This window comes from Tilletiaria anomala, assembly GCF_000711695.1.
Source record: "Tilletiaria anomala UBC 951 chromosome Unknown K437scaffold_40, whole genome shotgun sequence".
Lineage (NCBI taxonomy): Eukaryota > Fungi > Basidiomycota > Exobasidiomycetes > Georgefischeriales > Tilletiariaceae > Tilletiaria > Tilletiaria anomala.
Window position 1 is genome coordinate 45070 of NW_013546982.1, and position 10818 is coordinate 55887.

Genomic DNA, 10818 nt, shown 5'->3' on the forward strand with positions numbered 1-10818 from the left:
CACGCGAACAAAAAAGACCTTATCCAACCTGACCCGCCCAACCGTTGTTGATCAGAGCCATAGAAGCAAACCGCACACACACCCTGACGCCATCTTCATTCATACAAACAGCTGACCGCCCCCATCGGCATCCGCGCTGCGCTGCGCTGCGAGCGCGCAAGTCAAATCCTGTCTGTGCTCGTATTCCGCGATCCAGCGATTGGCGGTGTGCACCACGCGTGGTCTCGTGCTCGTCGTGCCAGTGGCCTGCACAAGGACATCGTTCAGCGTCTCGCAGAGTGTGCAAGCGGCGCGAGGTCCAAAGCAACAGAAGCAGCGCAGGAAAGGGCGAGACTGAGAGCGCTGGATGCAAAAAGGGAAGACCAGAAACAACAACAACAGCAAAAATACCAAGGAATCGCCATCCCGGCAAGCAACCCGCAAACATGCCACCACCCTACCCCTCCTCCACTTCGCACTCTCCCTCGCCCTCCTCGTCTTCGCCGGCGCTCAAGCTGAGCCCGAACCCGAATCCCGGCCCGCGAACGAGCTCCATCGCCATCTCAAGCTCTGCCTCGTCTTCCAGCGCGCACCCTGGCGGCGCGTCGTCGACCACCTCAGCGCGCTTGTTCCTCCCTGCGTCTTTGACGTCCATCCATGCGCATGCAGCCATGATGCCGCCAGTCCGGTGCGGTCATGAACAGGTGGAAGGCGGATCCGATCATGCTGAGGATGACGACAACGACGACGAGGAAGCAGATGATTTTTGCTCGGCGCATTCTCACACACAGCAAGCACCAGCACTCTCACGGCAAGCGCAGGAGCCAAAACACAGTGTGCTGCTCCTGCCTCCGAGGACATCCACGTCCGCGTCTTCAGCATTTGCGTCGCAGCCCAGCGCCTCCTCCGGCTTCCCATCTACCGTCAAGGAGCCGAGCGTCACCGGCAACACGATCAACAGAAGCCCCATGTCCCTCGCCGCCTCCGAGCCTCGTCGATGGAAGAGCCGCGCGTCCGGAAGCGGCCCGTTATTGAGCTCGAGCTCGAGCGCGAGCAGCGGCGCAGGCGAACAGCAGGGCTACTACTACTTTCAGCGCAAACGCATTCCTAGGCACATCAATCTCTTCCATCCGCCGCAAGGCATTGTAACGCGCACGGCGATGCAGTATGCGGAACTCCATCCTTCGTCAGCATCATTGACAGCACCAGCACGAGGGAGAGAGCGAGGGCGAGGGCAAGCCTTCAACAAGGCGACCCGCAGAGCGCAAAGGGGCCAAGCGCCGTCGTTCACGTTCATCTGCCTCGGCGTCGGGGGGGGGCCACTTGAGAGCGACTGTTCGTGCTACCTGCTCAAGCCCGGCGATGCGCCGTGGATCCCGGGCGCCACCGGCATCGGCAGCGCTACGCGGCGCAAATCATCGACCTCGTCCGCCAGCGTGAAGGGCAAGGTGGCCACGATGGGCATTCCAGAGGCTGCAGAGGAGGGGCAGGATGATGCTCAGCGAGAAGAAGTAGAACAAGAGGAAGAGGAGAGTCCGGAATTTAAAGGCTCGTGCGTGGTCATAGAGGGCGGGTCCTTCCTCGGCGCTTTGGCGCGCATCTGCTCGCAGCCGCAGCCGGAGGACCTGCCTAATCGCGGAGGCCGTGCGGCAGAGGATGACGGGGAACTGTGGGGGCAGGAGGAAGACGAGGAAAATGTGGACGGGGAGGACACGCTTACCCCCGATGCAGCCACGCTACATCTCGATCCGAGCGCGGCAAGTCCAGGTGCTGCTGATGATGCAGAAGGCTCCGAGTCAGACTCGAACGACGCGCTCTGCGCGCCGTACGCCCCGCCAGGGCCGGCGTTCCACCCTTCGAGCATCCTTTTTCCGTTCTCAGACCCGGCACTACGTGCCGGCTTCCTCGCGTCGTGCATCACCGGCTTCGTCATCACACATGCGCACCTCGACCACATCGCCGGCATGGTCCTCGGGTGTGCGTCGCTCCCCGGCACAAAGATGGTCTGGGGCACACGCGGAACGCTCGGCAACATCAAGGGTATGTTCGACGGATTCATCTGGCCCAAACTCGCCCGTTGGGAGCCCCGCGAGGATGCCGCTCCTGACACTCCCGGCGGCAAGAATGGCAGCGCCGCGGGCGATATGGAGGACGGGACAGAGGAGGAGGAAGAGGAGGATGACTCCGTCGGCGTGTACAGGCTGAAAGTGTGAGTACTATACGCCCTTCCCCCTGTGTCCCCTTGCTTTGTGTGCTGAACGGGCAGCCTGAATGTCACCCTTCATGCAGGCTGCAGCCGCTCAAGCCGACTTGGATTCTGTCGCGCGTCCTCTCCATTCAGCCATTCGCCCTCTCACACGGCCTGAACCAGAACGTTTCCCCGCCTGCTCCACCTGCCGCCCCAGCAGGTGCAGCTGGCGGCGCCACCAGCACTGGTGGCGCTGGTGGTGTTGGTGGCGGTATAGCATTGCACCATCCCTCGATGGATATTGGTATGGCTGCGTTTGGCGCGTTCGGCTTCAGCGACGTCCTAGGCGGCGGGGGCGTTGCTGCGCCACTGGCGTTCGGCACAGGTGGCCACGCCGGCAGGGCAACGAAGCGCTACAGCCTGCCACTGTCCAATGCCGTGCTGCACTATCCCCTTGCCTCCGCCTCGACGTCGGCATCGGGGGCCAGCACAGCGTTGCAAGCAAGACCGACTTCGCCGGGTGAGAAGCTCTTCTTCACCAGCCCGTTCGCGCCGGCTGAGGAAGGCACGTGGCTCAAGCGCGCGTCAGGGACAAGTGGGAGCTCTGCTCGCCAAGGGCGCAGCAGCGGCAGCAGTGGTGACGGTAGTGGTAGTGGAGGGAGCGGAAGTGCGCAGGGCAAAGCGGTGGGGACCTCAGCTGGGAATGGCGCTGGTGCAGACTTTGTTCTGCAGCAGGCAGATGGAGGCAAGAGGAAGACGAGCCTAATCTCGCCTGGCGCTGCTGTGGCTGACGACGAAGGCAAGCAGCTTGGCGCCGCCGAAAGCGCACAAGCCGCGGCAGCAGCATCAACATCAACATCGACATATATTCCGCCCGTCCAAGCGCAGCAAGAGCAACCGCAGCAGCTGCACACGTCGGCTCTCTCGGAAAAGATGAGTCAGCGCCTGGGTGTCAGTCTTGGTGCGCAGCCACTGCGCAAGGTGTCGCGACGGCCACGCACCGCGGCTGGGTCCGAAGTCGCAGCTGCGCGGCGGCGGCAGCAGACGTTCGAGCATTCTTCGCTGCATGTCGGCCCGACCCATCCGAGCGCGACCTCCGGAGGCAATGCTGGTTCGGAAGCAGGACCGGCATTGAGAGGTGGCGGCGATGCTCCTGGTGGTTCGGGCTCGCCTGCTCTCAGCAGTTCATCCTGCAAGCCAAGCGGCTTGTCCGACTCGGGAGCCTCCAGCCCAAAGTTCAACGTAGGGTCTACAGCCGGCACAGCAAGCACGGGGACAGGGCCTACGACGGCTATGCAGCCGCAGTTACAGGCACAAGCGCAGTCTCAAGCGCAAGCGCGCCAAATCTCGCCGCCATCGTTGGACAGTACAGCATTCTTCATCAAGAATCACCGGACTGGCAAGGAGGTGCTGTTCTTTGGCGATGTTGAACCAGACAGTATCAGCAAGTATCCTCGCAACATGGAGGTGTGGAGGCACGCCGCTGCCAAATTTGTACAGGGAGTGCTGAACACCATCTTCCTGGAGTGCTCTTTTCCTGTGAGTTGCTCGAGGGACAAGGTGGGAGCCTACCTGCCTGCGCTGGTTCGCTAACCCTTGCGGACTGTGTGTTTACCTGAAGGCATCGCATCCGACAAAATTCCTCTACGGTCATCTCTCTGTCAACCACCTCTTCGACGAGATGCGTGCGCTGGCACGCTGTGTGCTCGTCGAGCGCAAGAAGCTCGAGTCGGCCTGGCAGCGAATGCGGCTGCTCGAGCAGACCGCTGCGTACCGCGGCACGAACGGACTCGGCAACTCGCTCGATCCGCAGGCCGAGCAGGAGCTAGGGTCCAACAGCCTTGTCAACGACATGGCGCCCATCCCACCGAGTGCTAGCGCCGCGCGCGCACAGATGCAAGCGACGGACGAGGAGCTCAAGGGCATCCTGGAAGGGCTCTCCGTTGTCGTCATCCACATCAAGACTGCTCTGTTCCCATCCTTCCAAGCGCCCGCTCCTTCGGCAAACGGAGAAGACGCGGCTGCTGAGAGGCGACGTAGTGCCGCCTCGGGTGCCAGTGTGAATGTCGGCCCGAGGATCATCGACCCGCGCAGCATGCAGCACCGTATACTCGAAGAGCTGAGAGAGAATGAAAGCGAGCTGCAACTTGGACTAAGAATCGAACTGGCAGAGCAAGGGCAAAGGATCGAATGCTAACGTCGGGAATTGCATAGCATCTGCTCGTATCTGAAATTGCAACCTCGAACACTACTGTTCATCACTTGTACTAGCAGCATCATGGAATGGAAAGCAAATAATTTCTCAAGCAGGCATAGTTATTGGAAGGGAACATGCTGGAGTACAGAACTGTATGGATGTCGTCGTCTGGACACTTTTGTGGGATCGGTGCATAAGAAGAATCGGAGCAGAGCGCGCCTCGACGTCTACTTGCTGTCGGCCTGTTGCTTGGCAGCCTCCCTTTCGCGCCAAGAGGGGCCTGAGCCAAGTTTACGGGCTGCGAACGCGCCCGGGCGGTAGACGCTAGGCTTAGACGCTGCGTCGGGAGCACCTGCTGCGGATGTGCGCCCAGTCGGCACCGGACTGCTGTCCGCCGACACTCTTGGGGGCGTGGAAGAGCCATTGGTCGCAGGGGTTGATGTGCCACCTTGCTGAGCCTTTGCCGCAGCCTTTTCTCTCCAACCGCCACCATTGCCGAACAGCGGTGGGCCAGCTGATGGCTCATCTCGTGAATCCGGCGTGGCCGTCGCTGAAGCCCGCGTTGGTCGCCACGCGCCGCCAGTGCTTGGAGTGCTGGAGCCGCTGCCAGCGCCGCGACGCCGTTCCTCTTCGCGCTTGGCCAACAATCGCTCTTCCGCCTCGCGCTCCCTCTGGCGCTGCTTTTCGGCAATCTCGTCCAGCTTTCGGCGCTCGGCCTCGCGCTCGGCCCGTCTTGCCGCCTCGGCTTCGGCCTTCTGAGCAGCCTCTGCCTTGCGTTCTTCTTCGCGCCGAGCTTCCTCTGCAGACCACAACAAGCGAACAAGTTTAGCAATCTTGCCAGCATACCAATAGCTTGAACAAGCGAGAACTCACCCTCTGCACGCTTGCGCTCACGCTCCTCCTCCAGGACGCGGAGCCGCTCCTCCTCTTCGGCGCGCGCAATCTCGTCCTTGCGAGCCTGGATGGCAGCCGCCTTCCTCTTTGCCTTCTCCTTCTCGATCATCTTCTGCGCCTTTGCCTTCTTCTGGCTGATCTCCTCCTTCCGCTTTTCCTCGAGCTCTGCGCGAAGGACCTTGTAGTCGGGTAGGATCTTAATCAGGCGCTTCTTGACCTCGACGTCGTGCTCGTGCTTCTCCTTGGCGGCCTGCAGCAGTGTCGTGTGCGAGGCGTTGTAGAACTGCAGGTCCACGGCTTTTTGGCGCTCGTAGTCCTCGCCGAGCAAGGGAATCTCCTCGCGACGGTAGGCACGTTCTATGTGATCCATACGACGATGGATGACACGCAGACGCTCGTTGAGATCGCGCTTCTCCTTTTCAATCTGTTCGACCTGCATCTGCACGAGCTGGTCCGTATCCAGGTTGGCAATCTCGGCGTCTTCAAGCTTGAGACCGCCGCGCTCCTTGAGATTCTGTGCCATCTTGCGCGCTTCTTCGACGCGCACGGCCTCGAGCTCCTTCTTGATGCGCTCCTGCTCACGGCGGCGGTTCTCCTCTTCAATGCGCTTACGCTCGGCCTCGGCCGCGGCCCTGGCGCGCTCGGCGCGGGCGACTGCCTCGTCCTTCTCACGCGCAGCGGCCTTTTCGGTCAGCAGCTCCTTCCTGCGCGCGAGGATGGCCTTGCGCGCGACGGCAGCGCGGTGCTCCTGGTCCGCGACGGCGATGGCGTGTGCGAAGGCCTCACGCTTGGCCCTGGTGGCGATTTCAACGATGGTGGGATCAATGACCTTGATAGTCGTATCGAGTGTGTACGCAAGGCGCTGGAGCTGCGTGCGAACCAGCTCCGACGGCGTGCTCTGCAGGCGGACGCTGTCCGCCTCAATGGCCGCGTTGGCCGAGAAGGAGGAGCCTCCGCTGGCGCTGGGCTGCGAAGAGGGGTGCAAGTCGGTCTGGAAAACGTCGTCCTGGAACGTAATGGCCTTTTCGAGGTGGTCGATGCTGATGTTTAGATGGCCGCGCTTGCAGGCGTTGAGAGCGAATCGTTCAATATCGGCCGCCGTGTAGTTGTACGGTGCCTCAAAGGGAGAGACAAGGTCCATGACCTTGGTAAGCTTGACCTTGTCGTACACCTGGCTGAGCTGCTGGAAGAGCCGGGTGAGGATGACCGAGTGGAGCTGCTTGACGTAGCGACCCATTCCGCTTTGGTCTGCGGCGAGCTTGGCGATGATCGGCTGTATCTTGGCGCAGATGCTAAGTGGGTGGAACTCGACTTCGAGCATGTGGTACAGCTCGCGGATCTCCGGTAGCGCCTTCTTGAGGACGTTGCGCATGAGCGCCTCCTTCAGCAAGCCAGCGCGCGTAGGCGTGCGCTGAAGACCGAGCAGCGCCGTCAGACGGCCGGTGCGAGACCGCCCCTCAACATCCCCTTGCAAAAAGTCGGTCTTCACGCGGTTGAGGTTGCCAGTGCCGGGCGCACTGCTTGAGATGACAGGCACAGCGAGGGCGCTGAGCAAGACGTACGACGCGATCTTGGCCTGCTCGTCGTCCGACTTGCCGCTGAGCCTGGCCAGACTGTAGTACCTGTTCCAAGCGGCGGCGTGGAAGAGGGCATTGTCGCTGACGAGGAAGATGCGTGCGAGCTTCTCGTAGTAGTTTGCCATCATCGTCGGCCGGGGCGCCTTTTTGGCGGTGGTGAGCAAATTATGGACGTCTTCGACGCTGCGGAAGGCCTCCTGCCAAAGCTCAAGCTCGACTGCGCTGTTGAGTTGGGCGAAGCGGGTGTCGAGGTGGCGCTGGAGCGTGTCAGCATCAGTGAGGTTAATGGCATTGTTGTGTTGTCCGAAGCGAGACACGTTTTGCAAGTGGTTGCGCATGAGCTCGCATAGACGCCTGAACTCCGTCTTGCGCTGGTAGGTCAAGCAGAACTTCAAGGCCTGGTGAGCGACCTGCTGGTACGGCAGCTCGAGACGAGCATTGTTCTTGAGAATGTCGAGGGCAGTGCGGTAGGCCTCCCAGAGGAACTTGAGCCAAGGCGTGACGAGCACGCGGTCCGTACGGTCCTTGCTCTCCTCCACACTGACAGACCCAAGCAACATTGACTCAGGCGTCTCGCTCTCCTCGAGATCGTCGACCTCAGCCTCGGCGGCTGCTTCGCCGCCTTCACCGGCAGCAGCGTCATCCTGCGTCAACGCGCCGCCGGTGACGTGGTTGGCCTTCTCTTGCGCCTCGACGACCTTTTGGTTGGCGAGCTTGAGGAAGTGATTGATGACGAGCTCGATGCTAGCAGGGTTAGAGTTCTGCGAGGCATTCTTGTACTGAACGAGGCCATCCTTGGCGGTGCGACCGCGCTTAAGCTCAACGCAGAGGTCGATGAAGCGCAGGACGATAGGCTCGAGCGAGGAGAGCGGCGTCTGCTTGAAGCGACGCGAGGTGAAAATGTCGTGAAGTGCTTGCAGCGCAGCCTGCGACTGGCCGACGCCAATCAGCTCCTCGGCGCGCTGTCGAATACATCGTGGTATGGAAATGTCAGTGGGTTCTTATCAAGCGAGCGTGCCGCCAGAACGCTCAGAAGACGCGCTTCTCACCTTGAGCACCGTGTCGGGTCTCGCAACGGGCGGCATATTGGCTTTCGTTTGTTTTACTTTGATCCTTGAAGGTCGTGTTTGCTCGCGTACTTTGCCTGTAGGCTTCGGGGCGATGAAGTCAAAGAAAGTCCTTGTTGGGCAAAGATGGTCACTGGAGAGGGGTGGGAGATCGGCCGTCTGCAAAGTGCTTCTTTTGCGATCAGGGCGATTGACTGCGGCTGATGTACGCTGAAGACACTCTGTCCGTCTGTCGAACTGAGCAGAGAAGGCCTTTGTCGGTGAGCCGGGGCAAGGACTTGGTGAGGAGTGGTCGGGAAAGAAGCAAGGAAGAGGACGAAAGAGAAAAGTATGCTGAGAAGGTCAGAAGGGCCGCGCGAAAATTTGGCGAGTGGTGTGATGGGAGTGGCGACCACTGGCAGTGTGTGCTGGCGGGCATACAGTCAATATGTTGGCCTGGTCAAATACTAGCTGCGTCATGAGTATATATATATATATATATACCTAGCGTAAGCCCTGAAAGTAGCACTCATCCAGCCGCAGAAAGCAGCAGCATCGTGCAGTAGCATTGTAGCCAGCACAACGAGCTGTCGCCCAGACTGAGCTGCGGATAGAGACCGCTTCGTGCGCACGCAAGAGGAGAGTAATCCGTCGTGCAGCCCGCCTGCCCGCGCACGGCCTCACGCAAAGATGTCGGCAGTAGCCTCCAGCAGCAAGAACCCACTTCCCAATGGGAATGCGGGAATCCATGCAGCTACTGCGAACGGCAGTTTAAAGAATGCAAATGGCGCCAAGCTCGGCAAAGCCGCTCGCCGCAGGGCCAAAAAGAAGGAAGAGAAGGCTGCTGGTGCTGGCCATGCCACAGCAACATCTTCAGCTGCAGCCGCACCGAGCCAGAAAATCGGCGAGGCCGATGCTCAGGAAGGTGACTCAGCCGTTGCAGATACTGCTGAACCAGATGCACCAGCCTCAATACTTGATGCCCCGGAGATGGATGAAGAAATGCGGAAGCACTTTGGCAGCATCCTGCAACGATTTGCACAAGCTTCGGAAGACACACCTGAGGAGCAGGGAACCGAGCCATCAGGGAAAGGCCAGGTCATCTATTCGGACGAAGAGGATCTTTCTGACGAAGACGACTCAGATCGAGAGCACGAAAATGCAAACAAGCCGCTATCGAAAAAGAAGCAAAAGAAAATTCAGCGATTGACGGTCGCCGAGCTAAAGCAACTCGTCGCGAAACCAGACGTAGTGGAAGGAGTCGATGTGACCGCCAACGACCCACGGCTGCTGGTGCACGTCAAATCCTACCGCAATACTGTGCCCGTCCCAGCACACTGGTCGCTGAAGCGTGACTACCTAGGCAACAAGCGCGGCATCGAGAAGCCGCCGTTCCAACTGCCTTCGTACATTGCCGACACGGGTATCGCGACCATCAAGGACGCGCTGCGAGAACGAGAGGCAGACCAAACACTCAAGGCCCAAACGCGTGGAAGAGTGCAGCCGAAGATGGGGAAAGTCGATATCGACTACCAAAAGCTTCACGACGCCTTCTTCCGCTTCCAGACCAAGCCGCCCATGTCGAACTACGGCGAGATCTACTACGAAGGAAAAGAGTTCGAGACCAAGTTCAAAGAGCGACGACCGGGAGATCTCAGTGACGAACTTAAAGAGGCTCTCTCCATCCCGCCGCTCGCACCACCGCCATGGCTGATCGCGATGCAGCGGTACGGCCCGCCGCCATCGTACCCGCACCTAAAGATTCCGGGGCTCAATACGCCCATCCCTCCTGGTGCGCAGTTTGGCTTCCATCAAGGCGGTTGGGGCCAGCCGCCGGTGGATGCGTTTGGGCGGCCTCTGTATGGAGATGTCTTTGGCGACGGATCAGGTTTGTCAAATGGCTTGCCGAACACGGACCAATTCGAGCAGGACGTGCAAAAGGAGATCTGGGGCGAGCTGGAGCCAGAAGAGGATGCGGAGGAAGAGGAGGAAGAAGAAGAGGAGGAGGAACAAGATGAGCAAGAGGACCAGACCGAGGAAGACTCTGAGGACCGGGGGCAAGCGCCATTCGACGGCTTGGTGACACCGTCCGGCATGGAGTCGGTCAATTCGACCATCCCACCTGGCTTGGAGACGCCAGCTTTCATCGAGCTACGGAAGGACCAGCGTGCAGCAGCGGGGCGTGCACCTGGCGGGCCACCACCACCGCCGCCAGGGGCAGCCCTTGGTGGGCCAAAGCAACTCTACCAGGTCATCCCAGAGAGCCAGACCGCTATTCGGGGGATCATGGGCAGCGAGAGGGGTTACGATGTCTATGGTGCTGGAGTGGGCACTGGGGCCTCTGCTTCTGGCGCTGCACCAATACTTGGCCAGGAAGACAAGGGTACAAAGGTGAGCAAGTCGGAAAGCTGTGACTCTCTTGAATTTGAAATGCGGCTTTTGACACTCTACGTCTTCCGTCCGCAGCGAAAAGCACATGCAAACGGCATCGACGTCGCGCTTGACCCGGCGGAGCTAGAAGGCCTGACGGAAGCAGAGATCGCGCGGCGGTACGATGAGGCGCAAGCGCGGGTGCATGCGGCGCGCAATGGCGGCACGGTCAATGACACGAGCCGGGAAGAGATGGACATGCTGAGGGAGGAGCTGGCGAGGAAGAGGCATCAGACCGAGGTGCGAAGGCAGGAGAGGAGGGATGGCGGCGGCGGCGGCGGCGGTAGGGATCGGCAGCGGTAATGCACAAAGTAGCTATTCTGTTCACTTGTTCTGCCACTTCCAAATATATCTTATCCACGTAAGCAAGCACATGCTGCCATCTATGAGTGCAGCCATCTGAGAAATTCATTGGTGCCATCGACTGGTATGAGGGACCATCTCTCGGCCGGGACCCAGAAAAGCGCGGCGCGTCACGTGTGCGGCGGAGGGGTCAACGCGGCGTGT

General features: G+C 60.3%; 3 protein-coding genes across 3 annotated transcripts; 2 read left to right on the forward strand and 1 right to left on the reverse strand.

Moving 5' to 3' along the window:
- Nucleotides 1-65: 65 nt before the first annotated feature.
- Nucleotides 66-4471, forward strand: K437DRAFT_274143 (uncharacterized protein). The gene is made up of 3 exons (XM_013387829.1): nucleotides 66-2188; nucleotides 2269-3706; nucleotides 3789-4471. The coding sequence occupies exons 1-3, from the start codon at nucleotides 426-428 to the stop codon at nucleotides 4362-4364; spliced, it is 3777 nt and encodes a 1258-aa protein (XP_013243283.1). The 5' UTR covers nucleotides 66-425; the 3' UTR covers nucleotides 4365-4471.
- K437DRAFT_274144 (uncharacterized protein) lies at nucleotides 4464-8197 on the reverse strand. The gene is made up of 3 exons (XM_013387830.1): nucleotides 7885-8197; nucleotides 5238-7797; nucleotides 4464-5163 (listed from the first exon to the last, which is right to left on the reverse strand). Exons 1-3 carry the CDS (start codon nucleotides 7918-7920, stop codon nucleotides 4592-4594), a joined length of 3168 nt encoding a protein of 1055 aa, XP_013243284.1. The 5' UTR covers nucleotides 7921-8197; the 3' UTR covers nucleotides 4464-4591.
- A 200-nt stretch (nucleotides 8198-8397) lies between these two features.
- Nucleotides 8398-10677, forward strand: K437DRAFT_246966 (DUF382-domain-containing protein). Its single transcript, XM_013387831.1, has 2 exons — nucleotides 8398-10272; nucleotides 10348-10677. Exons 1-2 carry the CDS (start codon nucleotides 8572-8574, stop codon nucleotides 10612-10614), a joined length of 1968 nt encoding a protein of 655 aa, XP_013243285.1. The 5' UTR covers nucleotides 8398-8571; the 3' UTR covers nucleotides 10615-10677.
- The last annotated feature ends 141 nt before the right edge of the window (nucleotides 10678-10818 follow it).

Excerpts from the sequence above, each read along its gene's own strand:
- K437DRAFT_246966 (XM_013387831.1), top strand. The coding sequence starts at position 8,572 with ATGTCGGCAGTAGCCTCCAGCAGCAAGAACCCACTTCCCAATGGGAAT. Across the intron at positions 10,273-10,347 it reads AGGAAGACAAGGGTACAAAG|CGAAAAGCACATGCAAACGG; the intron begins GTGAGCAAGTCG and ends TTCCGTCCGCAG.
- K437DRAFT_274143 (XM_013387829.1), top strand. The coding sequence starts at position 426 with ATGCCACCACCCTACCCCTCCTCCACTTCGCACTCTCCCTCGCCCTCC. Across the intron at positions 2,189-2,268 it reads GGCGTGTACAGGCTGAAAGT|GCTGCAGCCGCTCAAGCCGA; the intron begins GTGAGTACTATA and ends CCCTTCATGCAG. Across the intron at positions 3,707-3,788 it reads TCCTGGAGTGCTCTTTTCCT|GCATCGCATCCGACAAAATT; the intron begins GTGAGTTGCTCG and ends GTTTACCTGAAG.
- K437DRAFT_274144 (XM_013387830.1), bottom strand. The coding sequence starts at position 7,920 with ATGCCGCCCGTTGCGAGACCCGACACGGTGCTCAAG. Across the intron at positions 7,798-7,884 it reads GACCCGACACGGTGCTCAAG|CGCGCCGAGGAGCTGATTGG; the intron begins GTGAGAAGCGCG and ends TGTATTCGACAG. Across the intron at positions 5,164-5,237 it reads TGAGCGCAAGCGTGCAGAGG|AGGAAGCTCGGCGCGAAGAA; the intron begins GTGAGTTCTCGC and ends TGTGGTCTGCAG.